The 16,107-nt window shown below is 39.7% G+C and overlaps 1 protein-coding gene across 2 annotated transcripts in view; it reads right to left on the bottom strand.

Annotated features, from left to right (window-relative positions):
- tbx15 (T-box transcription factor 15) overlaps positions 1-10,219 on the bottom strand; it is a 34,931-nt gene extending 24,712 nt beyond the window's left edge. The window contains exons 1-2 of one of the 2 annotated variants that reach the window (XM_038721198.1): positions 9,691-10,219; positions 2,849-3,056 (exon numbers count right to left, since the gene is read on the bottom strand). In XM_038721198.1, coding sequence (XP_038577126.1) covers positions 2,849-3,056; positions 9,691-9,877 — 395 coding nt within the window. In that variant the 5' untranslated portion in view covers positions 9,878-10,219. The remainder of the gene's footprint in view (positions 1-2,848; positions 3,057-9,690) is intronic. The other variant, XM_038721199.1, reaches the window with a different exon arrangement.
- Positions 10,220-16,107: the final 5,888 nt, after the last annotated feature.

Below are 16,107 nucleotides of genomic sequence, written 5' to 3'. Positions count from 1 at the left end.
AGAATATCTGAAACAATAATGCCAAATTAACCCCATTTAAACCATCAGAGGACACTGAAACCAGACTGAATAACTTTGATATCAGAAGCTATATGATGACATTTAGATGTATAGAAACTCTGATATGTAATCTTTGCATTTAATTACTTTCGAAAATAAAAAAAATAAAAATAAAAAACAAGAGACTGTTTCATCATCATTACTACTGAATTAACTAGTAAATGACAAAACTGTGACTGTCTTCATCACTGAATACACTTTTAAAAAAAAAATTAAATATCGGCTGCATTTTTTTCTATTTGAAGAGAAATCTGTATTTGTTCTGTCAGTCTTTAATTACTGAAATCAGGAGGTGTCCTGGTCAGCCTCCAAAAACAACTGATGTCAACACAGTAACAGTTGAGTGACTTTACGAAAAGCAAGCAGACACAGTTCATTAAAAAGGTGCCCTACTAAGGAAATAAAAATATAACGTAGAAATATAATAAACAATGGGCATTTAATTCTGTGTCAGTGGTTATTTTTACGTGCATTTTTAAAGATTCCCACTTTCTTCAGCAGGTGGTTTCATGCACCTAATTGACTCCTTCAACTCAAGAATTACTCAAATCCATCCAATCATGGCAGTTTGCTGCTTATTAAGTGGAAGGTCTCCTCTCAATCAGAGGAGATGCAGCTTTTGGCCATCAAAGTTCCGTATTTTATAGTCTCCAGATTTAATAAAATTATATAAATCATAATTATTTCAAAACCCTTCAAGAACATCATTATCCTGTCATTACTCTGACTCCACGATATATATATATATATATATATATACATATATAACAACGTTAATTTTCTCTTTTCCTAGCTGGAATCATCTCTCCAGACACTACCAAGCTCATTTTTGTCCTCTGAGCTGCTTCTTTAATTTTCATCATTTCGGTGGAGGGAAATGCTTCTAGTGTCATGTCACTGTGACCTCTGACCTTTGCACGACATGAATTTAGAGATAATTCTATGGTCATTGTTCTTATTTAGAACAGTAGGCTACTTTAAAAATAGTCAAACTGAAAATGTTATTTATAAATATGCTACATAAATGTATTTTTACCCTTGAAATATTTTTTTGAAGCTGTGGCCTAAGGCTTGAGACTGTGAACATCATGACAAGTAAATTCTAAAAAAGACAAAATGCCTCCTATATTAACGGTCTGTATGTGAAGAGGGAGACATTTCAACTTAATACCTCGTTTTGCACTTCAAACGAGGAATTTTTCCCCATTTCATTTAAAGGTTGTAAATCCGGGCATGCCTAATGAGAAAAGAGGGCTGTTTTTTGCTTCCCTTCTCTTCTGGATTTATGGGCTTATTATGAGCGGGTCGTGAAACGGACACGGCGACGGTCGTGTCGGCCCTCTGCTTCAGCGCAAAGTGATAGTGGCTCTATTTATGAGCTGATTACCAATTTAAACCCAATTCATAAAAACAGCCAAGTGTAGTCTACAGCAAACGACTAGAGAGCGGCATTCAGAACAGAGAGGAAGAGCTGAAGAACCAACTTTGAGGCTGCGCAGAATAAATTGGCCAAATTCAATTGGTTTCAAAATATACTACCACAACCATTTTAAACATTGTACTATACAAGTACAACAGTCCTGTTAAACAGAAAATTATACAATTAAAATAAGTTTGTCTGCTGGTCTGAAAAAGGTCTTAGCTAAATAAACCCTACATTGATAAGAATGACTGGCTGATAAAGCCTAGAGCACATTCACTTTTTGCCATTTTGCAAGAGCAAAATGTTCCACACATAAGTCGTGGTTTTGGACCGCAAGTGGAACTGAACCGTTTTAAGGCGGGAAATCTATTGAATAAAAACACAAAAAATAAAACTTATCAAGTGCTTTAACTTTCCTTGTTGTTAACTACAAAGTAAACACGGAGGAGATAATTAATTCAGTGCTTTTGTCATGAAAATATCACAGTCTTGAAAATGCTCCAGCACTCTGCTATAATCAAGAAACATTTGATCTAATAAACATTTTTCGTATACAAGCAAACTTTTGTTGGAAATATAAAGACTTCTCACCTCACTGACAGCTTGTGTTCATTTAAGAACCAAAAAAAACCTTTAAAGACTCGACACATAATAAAGCTCTGCAGTACAGTTGAAACAATATGAGGCCTAATGTCTGTCATGCCGATGGATGTGAACAATCGAAATGTTAATGGAAATGTGGGTCGCTCCGGGAACGGAGAGCGAGCAGACTGCGGGTAAAGGACCTTCCCGCAAGTTCCGCAGGTCAACATTTGCGCTTGCTCTGGGTAGAGAGAGCCCGAGAGAGCCAGAAAAACCTGAACATGTTAGAGACCGATTAATTAGAACCAGCTCTCCTTATTTTCCAACATCAGGGATAACCTGCCGCGTCACAAGGGCCTGAACACAACAGTGCGGCCTGCATGTGCCACACATTAACACCCTCCAAACAGAGCTCAGCGGCGTGTGTGTGTGTGTGTTCAGCTATAGCAGAACTGCGTGTTTCTTAAAAATGACGCAGTTCTGTGTGCTTGTGGGTCGATGCGTCTGTAAATCTATGTCTACCCGACTTGACTCTGACTCAATTTGACCTCATGAAAATAAAATAAAATTAAAACGCATAATGGAAATGATAAGGAACTCATTTGGTTTGTTGTCCTCCCCAAATAATGAAAAAAAAAACTTTGCGTCGAAAAGTTGCAAATCGCCTTTTCCGCACTGTTGGCGCACAGTAATGCGCCATGAGTCCGCCGCAGAGCTGCACGTAGACCTTTTGGGCTATTTCCAGCGGCTGTGAGTGCGTGTGCGTATGTGTGTCCGGCCTACCTGCCCGCCTTGGTGATGATCATCTCCGTGCCGATGTCATGGAAGCGCTTCCACAGGTCTGCGCACTGCAGCTCCACCTGGATCTCTTCCATGGAGGCCGGGGGCGATGGTTCACAGGGACCGGGGGCCAGGTCGTCAGGTGAACCGAAGGAGCAGGACGTCCTTTCGGCCAGACCTTCTCCGTCCGAGCCGGGACTTGCCTCCGAGTCTGAGGGGGAAATGAGGAATATGATGAAAAGGCAACGCTGAAACAGTGGAATTAATATGCTTAGGCTTTATGCAGGAAACTTGGCTCTGTGAGAAGTACAGCTTCTCTCCGCTGACTCCAAATCACCTGCCGTCTGCAGCTTGGAGAGAAGCGGCAGAGTTTGGCTGGCTGGCTCAACCAGTCATGGAGTTCTGGGTTGATGTCAAAAGCAGAATAAATGCTGCGTAAAGCCTTTGAAATGCAATGCAGACAATATTAAATTGGGCCACACAATGAAGAATTCCGATGGGAATCGTTGAGCTAATGAAGTTTCCCCTCAAGTGCTCCTTCTGGACCAAGTTTCAACAGACTGACCATTCAGAGTCATCAACAATGTTAGAGCAGATAAAACGTTCCCACCATCCTGAAATGAATCCAGACCTACAGGAAAGGTTTCCATCGGTCTGAGCCTCCAACCCCCAGACACCAACCAGGATGACCTCAGCCTCCTTTACATTTGCCTTATTCGCTTCAGGACAACTGCCCAGGCTAGTAAGGCTAGACTATGCTATTAAGGTGGACAAAATAACAAGAACACCTGAAAATCCTAAAACCCTGCCTGACCTTAGAGATATAATGTTAAGTTTCCAGTATCAAAAGTATTATTTAATCTCAAAAACTCTAAGTGACACAGGAAATTACAAATTATACCAGAAATCCAAGCTGCTTTTAGCCAATGAATATTAACACTTTTAAACATTAAAATCCACTTATGAGAAATGCAGAATTTCTCAACAAAAAATTATTCAACTTTTCAATGTTACTTAATATGTGTGATTATATATATATATATATATATATATATATATATAATGGAAAACTTTTTTGGCTTAAATATCAATGTACATTATAGTTTTTCCAGCTGGGATGTCAAATCTTAATGCGCAACACCTCAAAACTGCACTTTGCCCAGATAAAACTCATAAGATCACCACACGCCATCTCTTCTTCCACTTTTCTCAGAAATAGTTTACAGCTAAATATCCTTCACCCCACTCCAACACCAACCAAAAAATAAAAAGAATCTAATAATGTATTATTTATTGGGGGCCCTGACATGAGAAGGTTGACTTGGCAGACTAAGGGCACACAAATATGGTTATGCAAATGCAGAGCTGCTGAGAGACTGGACAGCGTCCCAGGCGAAACCGCTACAGCACAGGCCCAGCCAACCCCACTGGAAACAAGAGCACGGAGAGGAGAGGTGGAGATAGGAAGAGCAGAGGGAGGAAGGGAAGAGAAGAGAAGGGGGGGGGGGGGGGGGGGGCTGTAATGACCACAGAGACAGACTTTCCATCATCTTCTTGGGAGATCCTTCGAGTGCCACTGCAGCCAGTGAGGACTGTCACACATGATCACTCTCCCCTTCTTCTCCTTTTAACTGTTCACACACGCAGATACTCAGTTGGCCAGTCAGTCAGCTGCCCCCTCAATCTCTATAAAAACACTTATTACACATACTGCTAGTGTTAAAGGAAGAGGACAGGACGGATGGCTCAAACCCAACAAAAAGGAAAAACAACTATAAGCCTGCGCTGTGGTAATGTAATCCAATAAGATTAGTTCTTGCAAACAGAAGGCATTTAATTTGAGTATCTGTTAGTGGGAGAACAGGGATGTCTGACTGTCCGGGGGATTTTGACAAATAATTTAAATACTGTTGGCACTATTATATTACTGTGTATATACAGAATATATGAAAACAGTGGTGGACTAATATTGCAACCCTGTTTTGGACATTTGTTTCTATATTCCTACATTTTACAGAATATTAGATTTTTCTATTGTCAATCTGAATAATACTGTCTGCTGCACTGACAAGGCAACAAGGCTCATGTTGTCTTTATCTACAAGCTGCTTTGCATAGACTCCCAACAAAGTCTTTCTGTTGTAAACTGGACTTCTGTATAAAATCAGGCATTCTACAAATATAAACAACAATAAAACGTCTCCCTTTTTAAAACCCATTTAAATTGTGAATAATTTTTAATTTAAAGGCCTAAAATAAGTCTCCTCTACCTGAATTAGGCAATAAATCTTAAATAATGTCATAGTCCAAGACCATCAATTTTAGGTCTTATACAGTAATTCTGTACACTAAAAGAAATTTCTGGTATCAAATCTGAAATCTGTTTGAATTTGTGCAACAAACGTTGCTTCAAAAGCCACATTGAGCAGCATGATATCTACTACAGGCATCTAAAATTGATGTTAGTGTGTGAACGGAGGTATTCAGAGGAAAGAGACGCATTCCAGAGAGCAAAAGCAGCCGGACTAAATAAGATAATTTGGCAGCAATGCCTCTGAGATGCATAGGAGGGAAACACCGGGAGCCTGTAGACTCTGTCTGTACTCCCTGTCATCAGGCTGAAGGACCTGTCCTCCGCCACTCATTAGCCAGCCACACACACACACACACACACACACACTATATACAGACTCAGGGCTTGTATCTTGCCTTTAAGGCCTCTCCATTGGTTCATGCCAGGCTTCATTAAAACAAGGCTAACATTCAGTAGAACACTGATTCGTCTGAATTTAATCAAATCTGCTGCACAGCAAATTGTTTTCTGTGTCACAGTTCCCCTGTAGTCACTCTCGTACTATAGCTTCAGACAGCTGGAGAAAGGCTGAAGTTTGCTGAATGAATGAACTTATACACATAACACACACATTAAATGAAAATATTACAAAAAGAGGAACTGTTTTTAATTAAGTCAATAGGAGGTTTTTAATCCGAACGCAGATACAAATGTTTGCTGCTTTGGTGGTATACCTTTGATGGAGAGTGTGTTGAATGATGTTGAAGCAGCATTTTTAAACTGGGAGCTGCCGATATATATGCGAATCATCTTCATCATTAGTCTGACATGCAGTTGTTGCATTGTTTTTATTGCAGTGGTTGGAAAATTCTACACCTGATTTAGAACATTTTCTTTTTAGATGTTTAACCTTGTAAACCTAGTTGTGTTTCCATCTTTCCAAGCATTTTGTAAAGCCAGGCATTGTTGTTTCATGGAAAACCTACCTAACTTTATTTTACCTCATAAAGTTTCCAAACATACCCAATAAGTCAGGCTGAAATTTGGGAAACTTGGGGGAAAAAAATAAATAAATAAAAAATAGATCCCATATCAATCTGCAGTGTTCCAATTTGATGTTGTGGTGCAGCAATAAAAAAGTATCTAGTCTTGGATTTGAATATGTGTAAGCACCACACACACTTAATGAAGCATTACAAGCAGATACAGAACATGCAGTATATAGTAGGTGATATGTTATACAGTGTACTTTATGGGGAAATTCAAGGGGGGCATCAAATGTTTAAGAGGTTAACATATAAGAGAAGGAAGTCCTGCTCTAATACTTATACTTTTTCTCTCACACTTGCTTTGGCAATGTAAACATGTGTTTTCCACACCAAAAAAGCATTTACAGTGAATTGGTCCTTTATAAGGGTTGATGTAGCTATTTGATGAAGTTGCAGCAGGTTTCTGAAATGGACAGTAGCAATGTGTCAACCATGAAATTACCAAGTAACACAATCCACACAGTGAGAGCACCTGTTTTCTCACTGGTTGAGACTGAGAAAGCCGTAAAAACTTAAATCCGGCTCATATACACATCTCTTTTGCCAGCCTGCATGCTTACACTAAAAAATTACTCTTTAGAAAAACAGAATGGAAGGATTTGCATTTATGATTTTAGTATAAGTATATTAGTACAGTAAACTTGATATATTTCAATTAACAGATTCTTAGCAAGACATCGGCCAGCTGTTTGTAGTGAATTAGTTCTACTCTGTGCAAAATCGAGAAGTGTCGCCTTGTAAATCACATGGTTTGGGGCAGGCCTTTGATAAATGGCATTAAATATTAAGTTATACTAGATTATCTCAACTTGTTAATTATTGTTAAAATGGTACATATTATGGAGATGTGGTTGTAGCAGTTTTGTGAGGTCTAACACTACTACTTTTTCTGTGAACTGAACTGCTCAGCTCGCACAGGCAGACTGTTAAATGCGAGCTGGGTTCAGATCCTGAGGGTTTCTCAGTCCTGCCCTTGTCTTTGAGACTAATAAACGTGTTATACGACCAACCGGCTTCCAGCCTCGCCTGGAGTTAAGTAAAAATAAAATCACTCCGTTAAGGATTCCTCTAGACCACATAATCTGACCACAGAGACTCGCTGTTCTCGGTCACCGCCGCCCGACGCGCCAAAGCGGAGGCTTTAGGACCCAAGCAGGACCCGCTGAACCTGCCAGGAAGTCGCCTGCTAATGAGTGAGAGGGGGGGGGGGGGGGGGACCGGGAACTAGGTAATTCATTCAGCCACAAATCTTAAAACTCCCAGGGACAAAACCTGAGAGAAGATGAACAGAAACTTCTTTGCCCAACTGAACCAAAGATCATTAAAAAAAACACTGACTACAGGGTTATTTAATGAGGTATAGGCTTTCGTTTTTGTTGATTATCTTTGCCCTTTTAAAACACACAACAACAACACAACAAGTTGTTCGCCGTTGGTGGCATTGTAATCAGCGTTAAGGTTCACTTCCCTCATTTAACAATACAGAAGACAGTTCTACACCAGCACCAACAACAACCTTCCATGGGAGTGTTCCCTCATCAAAACATCCTCCTGGTGACTTCTCTTTTGCCACTTTTTAAAGTTCAATCACTTTTTAATCACTGGCAATTTCAGACCAGAGAAGAACCGTGCGTAAAGGCGCTGCGCCCCGGAGGTCGGACTGCGGCAGGACTCAGCGTCGGCCTGAGACCGTCTGAGGAGCACGTAGAGGTGAGCTTCCTTCATGCCTGTTTCTTCATTCCTGCACAAATTTAATGAGCTGTGATGTACATAAAATAATTTGTATATTTCAATCTAAATTAAAGACTCAATAATTAAGAACGGGCCACATTTGGATCCATATTATTCTCCGATCCGTTTCACCAACTGTAAAATGTTGCAAGAAGAGGAATACACACAGAGGAATTTTCAAATAAATTACATGTTTAGCTGTGGCTCTAATAAGCCGTGCAGCTCTGCCACTTTAAAATGAAGCTAAAAAGGGTCGACATCTCAGTACAAAGGGAAACATAGAGGTTAAAAGTCACTTCAAGTCTGAACCTGAAGTTGCTTCTCAGCGGCGCAGCAGGTTTATCACTTTTTATCAGTTCATCTCTAAACACTGAAATCCAGTTTAAAATGAAAGAGCTAGCAGCCAGAATAATATTACACCTGTAGTTAAATAATTCACAAAAATGGAATAATACATCAGCTCATGTGCTAAAAGTTAAATTAACATTTAAGTGTATGCAAATAAGCAGTGAATTAAAAAAAAACAAAACATAAAATGTAATTGTTTTACATAACATTTGTAGCCTACATGTTGCACAAATTGCCCATTTTCAAAATTGCAAAATTATGTAAACAACTAAACATTACCACTTTTTATCTTGATGTCCACCATTGGTCATTTCTACTACAGTTCAATACATTACAATCTTAATCGCTCGTTGCTTCTCTTATACATTTTATTAGTTTTTTTTTTTTTTTTTTATCTTATGTGATGATTGTTGTTTTTGTTTTTTTTTTGACACACGCCATGCATTTTCACCATGCAGTATATAATGTCTTAACATTTTGGTTTGAAAGTTTTTATTATAGGCCTACATCTTTAAACTGATCACATTTTTTATGAATGATCAAATCTTTATTTTACTTCATTCATATAATTTTTTACTTCTCTGAGGCCTTCATACCTGGAAAATATCTGTTGTTCTGCGTGTTGCGCAAGACGGACGCTTTTATTGCAAAGCGAATTGCAGTTCTGCACCAGGGGGTTATTTAGCAGCAGACGATATAATTCAAAATGTCTGAAATGTGTTTCCCTTTGAGAATGAAACGCATTACATTACTTTATTTCGTGCCAGTTCAGCTTCCTGCAACAAGCCGAGGCCTCCCTGCGGGCCTGCAGCCAAGCTCAGGCTGAAAGCAAATAGCGTCCAAACAGCAACACAACTTTATGCTTCGACTGCTTTTTTATTTCTTATGTCACATATATCTTACAGGGGAATCCACCAGTCCGGAGTCAAAACCTGGACTAACCCTAACCCGCCATGTCAAGAGATACTTCTAATCACAAAACCTTTTGTTGAATCCCAATTTATTTTTAGAGTTGTTTTGATAGTTCGATTTGTTATTGATGCAAATAATCTACTTTAAGGAATTTTCTTGATGTATATTCTGCGTCATGTTCCTGACAGTAGACCAGCATGAATGACTTTCTCTACGGGCCTGCACTCATCAGGTTTATGAGCTGCGTCTACAACAGCAACATGTTTCTTCTTTGTGTAACAGCGCTACAGCAGAGCGGAATCATTAAGCAGAATCTCGGTTAACTCGGTTTAAAGAAAGAAACTCCACATTCACTTAGAGACCGTGGAGCTTACAGCTACATGCCCTGTCGTGGGTTGGGTCACTGAAAGTGGAGCCATCTTTTGACTCGGGACTTGTCGGTTTGCTTTGCGCTGCAGGGAAATATCAGAGATCCGGACATTTGAACGGTGTGGTGCATGTCTGCGCACTGACCCGGGTCCATATCCAGACAGTGCGCCGGATCCTCTCCGTCCGTGGCGAGGCTCTCCATGGACAACTCCAGCTCCTTCTCCTCCCAGCCCCGAAGCTTCCTCTTCTTGTTGGAGCCGATCAGGGCTTCCACGGAAAAAGCGTGGGCTCTAGAGCTCAGAGCTGCGGCAGATCGCCTCCTCTCACTCATTTCTCTCAAATCCACCCGACGGGGGGGACGAGGCGAAAAACCCACTCCGTCCGTCCAACACAATGAAGCAAAACAATTTTTAAAAAATGCACACGTCAGTGTTTACAGCGGGACGCAAACTCACCAAATGTCCAAAGTAATCCCAACTGTGACTAGAAACGCCACCTCAAACTTTTAAAGGCAGACTGTGCCATCCTGGCTGCTCATGAGGTCAAGTCCGGGAGGATTGATAGTTTTGATGCGGTCTGCCGCTTTGCGCGTCTCTCTGTCCTTCCACTCCGCGTCTTTCTTTTTCTCTTTCTGTCCCCCTAACTTCTCGCTGATTGATACTCACTTCTGGAGGAGCTTTTTTCCAGGCGCATGGGGGCGGCCCTCTTGCTCCCTGTCAAACCCGCGCATCCAATGAGAAGTTAGGAAAGACACGGAGGCAAAATGTTTCGTCCAATGGCAGCGAGGGAGACGCGCGTCCTGGAAGCGGAGCCTTCATTGGGAGTGCAGCAGCCAAATGAACTGACCCCACAATGTATCATATGGAAAAATACCTTAGCTCATTATCTTTTCCCCCCTCGTTATACCCATTACTGCTTTACAGGCAGATTTCCCTGAAAACAGAATAATAAAATAATAGAATAGTGTCAGTTTGCGTTAAATTAGCTATGTATTTATTTACCTCACCAGTTCTGATGTCTCCTTTCTTTGACACTCAGATCCTGCAGCTCCACTTCACTTCTCCTCTGAAGGTTGATCATCCTTTGAGACTGTCAGCCAAGGCCGAATCGAGACCGTCACCTCACTGCGAACACCCCAAAGTCATTAAAATATTTGTATTTTCACCAAGTGTGTTTGAGCCCCTGATTGCTTCATTACCAGGGATTGTAGAAAAGTCAAATTACAGCTTCATCGTGTCACCGGACAGCTGAGGAGTCAGTGCAGAGCTCCAGCAGGACAGGTGGGCTGATCTCAGGGCTGCGTGGTCGGGCACTGAAAGGAACGAAAAGATTAGCAAGTGAAATGGTTTGGCTCTGCTCGGCTTATTGAGCGTTTACTTCAGCGGACCTGCAGGTCGGTAACAGAAAAAATGTATATGGACAATAAATTACTGTTTAGAGAGTCTCGAGGTAGATCATTCAGGAGTGGATATAACGATTTTAAACGTCGGCTGCCATCAACGGCCTGTCATCGATTTATTATAGCCTATTTATCAATTAAACTGTATACTCACTTATTTTACTCAAACATATTGAAGACAAATCCCAGTCACTGATTTAAAAACTAAATGGAGCGAAATTACCATAAAATGGCATATCACTTGAACCGAGTGCAATTATTCGATTAATTAATAACTAATAAAGCTATGTAGAATATCAGAAAATAGTCTACATTCTTCCGTTTAATATTGTTTAATATTTATATTATATAATAATTTTGGTCGAATGCACATACTTATTTCTAAAAATATCTAAAGCATATATTAGGCTAGTATAATATAGACGACAACTTAATATTGAAATAAAAATAATGCTGTAGCCTAATCATTAAATAGATATCAGGCTTATGATGAAGATGATGATGATGATGATAATCATCATAATAATAATAGCAACAACACAGGCAGGTCATATATGAGCTTTTGGTCAAGCTCTAAAAATATAACCGGTTTCCTATGATTAAATGTCGCTTTTTAAAATCAGGCGCTTTCCAGAGACTTCCCTCAGAGCTGCATGTGATCAGTCTGCAGGCCTGATGTTCAGGAAGAGGCGCACAGACCAGAGAAAAGAGGCTGATCAGTTTCTACCGCGGGGGGAAATATTTCAAACATTTCCCGTCGGCGGCAAAACCAGCTGAGGGTGATCGCTGCTGGTTCACACCGAGCAGGCCTGAAGTCAACCTGCGGCTCCTAAAAATGAAGCTTTCCAAAGGTCACCGCGGTGCGTTTGTCCTCTTAAAACAAATAGACTATTGAAGTGCGCACCTGGATTATAACTCAGCAAAATCTGTAGAAACGGTGAAATAAAGTTAACGACATCAAAACAAATGAAGACACAGCTAATAAAATATATATTTTAACGCCCCCCCCCCCCCCAAAAAAACCAAACAAAAAAAAACAAAAAAAAAAACATATACATTTCGGAAATACTGTCGTGATATTTTACTGACATACAGCCTGCAGCATATAGAAACAGCAAAGTTTCGTATTGAAATACTTTACGTATAAATATTAGGATATAGAATATATCGAAGTGACATTTCATCAGTTACAGCTTCTACGGGTTTAACTGAACTGATATTATTCAGCATAGAGATCAACGCAGTAGATGTTCTGGGCTTGTCTGACGCTTTAGCCTAATAAAAAAAGATTGTGGAAGATTACTTTAGCTTTAAACAAATTATTGAGGATACCCTACATTTGAATCGTGAGGAATCTGGAGTTTGATATCATATTAATGTCGTTTTGACTTAAATTAACATAAAAACAAGCTGTGGATAGGTCTACTTATTTGTATGAAATGTTGGATGATTTTGTAGAGTAGCCTAAATGCTTGTGCCTAAAGTTCTGGCAAAGTAAACCAGTAAATATTCTGCGCGCGCGTAGGCTTATAGGAGGTGGGTTTAAATCCCCGTGGAAGGAATCTCGTTAAATACAAGCAGTAAAAACTAAAACCAACTGTTTGCTGTGTACATCCCAATTATAGCCCCGATGGCATCTCATTAACCCAAAACTAAAGCAAGAGGACGGGCTGACTCTCTTGCTTTAACTAAATCAGACAAAAATCAGGTTTGATCAGGTGAGGTTTACATGGGACATTTTCATAAGGTTCAATGCATTCAAATATTTTCTCTCAAACACTTGCTGAATTCATCTAGCAGTCATTTTTACATTATAACTCATACAACGCGCTGTTCTTGCCAGTTTTGTTTGGTTTTCCGTTTTTACCAAACTGTGGCTCTTTATGCAAAACAGTCATAAACTCAAAAATGTCTCTGAGGAACCTTTGTTTTCTGATCTCATCCCACCAGACAGACACGTGGAAGGTGGGCGGTAACGGCCACACCTCACGTTAATATTCAATTAGTAAAAGAGAGCGTTTGACCCCGCCTGACCCCAGGGATGAAACAAGCAGCGAGCAGTAAAAGCGTCCAACCTGACAGCAGCTCTCGGGTTGTTTCAGCACCTTCCACCGCGGGCCAAGGACTGCGATTCCTCACGCTGGACTAAATATAGTGTGGACAGCAACTGCAGGAGGCGCAGACACTGACAAGATGTGAGATTGGCCTGTGGGCAAGGATCCTTAAATTCACCTGACGCTCAGTTTTAGGTGTAAGATAACAGTGCGGGTGTTAAACTGTGCATTTAATGTTCCTACTGCGATGATCACAAGTTCACCATTTTAAGCACAGAGCGACAGGATGCATGACAGACAAAGAAGCTGCGTTGTTATACCAAGACACTTTCCCTTAAGTGTTGGTGAAAAGTTAAAAAGTAAATCGAATGACAAAAAAAAAACACAACATCAAAGTAGGAAATAAACAGTCTGATTGTGTGTGATCCCCTGTAATGCGTAGAATAAATCAGCCTACTGTTAAATCGCCGTTTGATTTTTGTGGGGACATGAGAGAGATCTAAAAGAGTAAACATTCTACTGAAAATTATATTTGAAAAAGACAAGCTAGCTTGGTATTACTAATGTTTTCTAAATGTGAAGTCAGAATATTACAATAAAACTAGAGTTAATTACATCAAGAAAAATATCAGGCAGCAGCAGTGTGTACGGATAAACATTACATTCCAATGCTTCGACCGAAAACTAACTAGGCTACCTAAATAAATAAAGTTATATTATATGACACCTGGTCCTCGGATGTGCCGCCGTAAAAATGAAAAACGTGATTTTTACACTAAACATTGACACAGTTATCCTCCAAAACAATGAGGAAGAGACAGATTTATCCCAGCTGAAGCCCCATAGGAACATTACAGGATAAACAGGCTACAGACATTACATCCAAAAAATACCATAAAGTGTGTATTTTTATATCCAACACACGCACGCATTTTTATGATAGGCTATGCTGTAGCTATAGACCATAATTTACATTAATTAGTATGCGTATCATTCTGCCCTAAATTAAATGAATTGCGTGATAGCGCGATAAAACAATGAAATGCTATTTGATTAATTAGTAATAATACTGTCAAGGTCACGTGTGTCTGCACAGAGCGAGACGTCCATCAGTAAACAGGATATAATGTCTGAAGGTTAAGAGACTTCATTTCCAATATTACTCACTGTAAGTTCAACATCAGTAAAAAAAAAAAAACAACCTTTTATTTGTTCTGTAGGGTAGCTGTTTCCATGTGACACGATTTCCATTTACCACGATTTCTTTAAAAAGTAACATTTATTACGACTCTATTAAAGTTTTTACTTCTGCGCATAAAACGGTCGAGTTACGGAGTCGCTTTCATATTAAAACAGACTACTTATTACACCACACCGACATCACTGCTGTCCCACTTTACACAGAAACATGTATTTGTCATAATGCTGCGGTCCTAACAGGCCGCTGTGATTTACAGCCTGGTGCTGTGCGTATATGTACTCTATATATTTTTATTTATACTCTGTCAGCTGCTTATGCCAACAGAAAAAAAGGACCAAAGGGAAATAAACCAAGCAAGGATACGTTCTGTTCCCAGGTAAACACTGAGATGGAAAAACCACAGGGTCCAGCTCCATAGTGTGTGTGTGTGTGTGTGTGTGTGTGTGGTGTGAGTCCCTGCAGGAATATTATAGGACTAGAGCAGTGCACTTTCAATTAGAGAAAGTGTGATGGTTAAAACTGCAAAAGTAGAAACAGCAGGAGGATAAACTGTGGGGAGAAGACCAGTGGGTACAATAAAGGAAGGAAGAATGAAAGGATGAAGAAATGAGACAGAGAAGGGGGGGGGGGCATACAACAACAATAACAATAATAGAAAGAAAGGAACAGGAGAAAGAAGGAAAGACAAGGTAAAGAGAAGAAAGAATGAATGCGTGATGAGAGACTCAAAGAAAGAAGACTATAGAGGAGAGATCAAATCAAAGAGAAAAAACAAAGAAAGAAAGGGGAGAAAGAATTGCACAACTAAAAAGAGGAAAAAATGAAAGAAGGGGAATAACAAGGAAATATAGGAACGCAAGAACGAAAATAAAGAGAGGGACACAGAAAGGACACAAGACGTAAAAAATACTATTCCAAATGTTCAAGTCACTGCTGACACTGGGTCATTATATCTGTTAATATAAATATTGTATAAATTCATCAGAATGGGAATACTGTGTATTGGAAAGTTATGTATAAATAATATAATAACAATTATTATTTCTCCTCAGAGAGAATGACATCATGTGTGCATGTCACATACATACATCTTTTTATTTAAGCAAAGTGTGGATGTGATCATTTCCAAGTGTTTACGTGTAAACACAAATCTACAGCAAAGTGTTCAAATTAGATATATAAGTTCAAACAAGTGTGGATGTGTAAGCAGTTAAGGTGGAATTGTGGGCACGCACAAGTATCTTCTTTAGGAGCACCGAGAGTGTGTGCGTGTGTGTGGCTGTTAATCAACAGAGAAGTTTTACAGTGTAGAAGTGTAAGGTTGTGCATACCAGTTCCAATGTGTGTCAAGATGTCAACTAAATCAATGTTAATGAAATATTTTCAAATAAAAGAAAAAAACTATTGAGCTGCAAAAATACAAAATAATATATTCTTTTTTTAAAATACAGAGAAAAAGACAAAACTGTGACACAAGCAAACGACAACACAACAGCAGCAGCGTTCCTGATGACTATAATCACCACACCCTATCACCATCAGTGCTTAGTTTCAAGTCGTTAACTCTGATTTCAAGTTTTTTTACATTTGGACTCCTCATGCGGTGTGATGACGTGTGTGGAAGCGGCAGAGCGGAGACCTGCAGCAGACTGAAGATCAGCAGATGGAACGGTTACTGAAGCCCTTACGTATCGATGCCTTTTTCACCACTGTGCTTCGTGTTGTGCATGACGTACACTGATTCTTCAACGGTAAACGATGCTGTACTGCACGGTCTAAAATGAGCAAGCAATAAAGAATCACGTTGTCCTGGTCATTCTGGAAAAGATGATGCTCCTCAGTGATCTTCAGTATGCAAGCAGGAGTAACTCACCTTTTGTGTGTTTCTCAAGATTTTCTTGAGTTAT

This window comes from Micropterus salmoides, unplaced genomic scaffold (assembly GCF_014851395.1).
Source record: "Micropterus salmoides isolate LMB-PRFRI ecotype aquatic unplaced genomic scaffold, ASM1485139v1 Ms_hic_scaffold_15, whole genome shotgun sequence".
Lineage (NCBI taxonomy): Eukaryota > Metazoa > Chordata > Actinopteri > Centrarchiformes > Centrarchidae > Micropterus > Micropterus salmoides.
The sequence above is the reverse complement of the archived record's forward strand: the minus strand, read 5'-3'. Positions and strand labels throughout refer to the sequence as shown.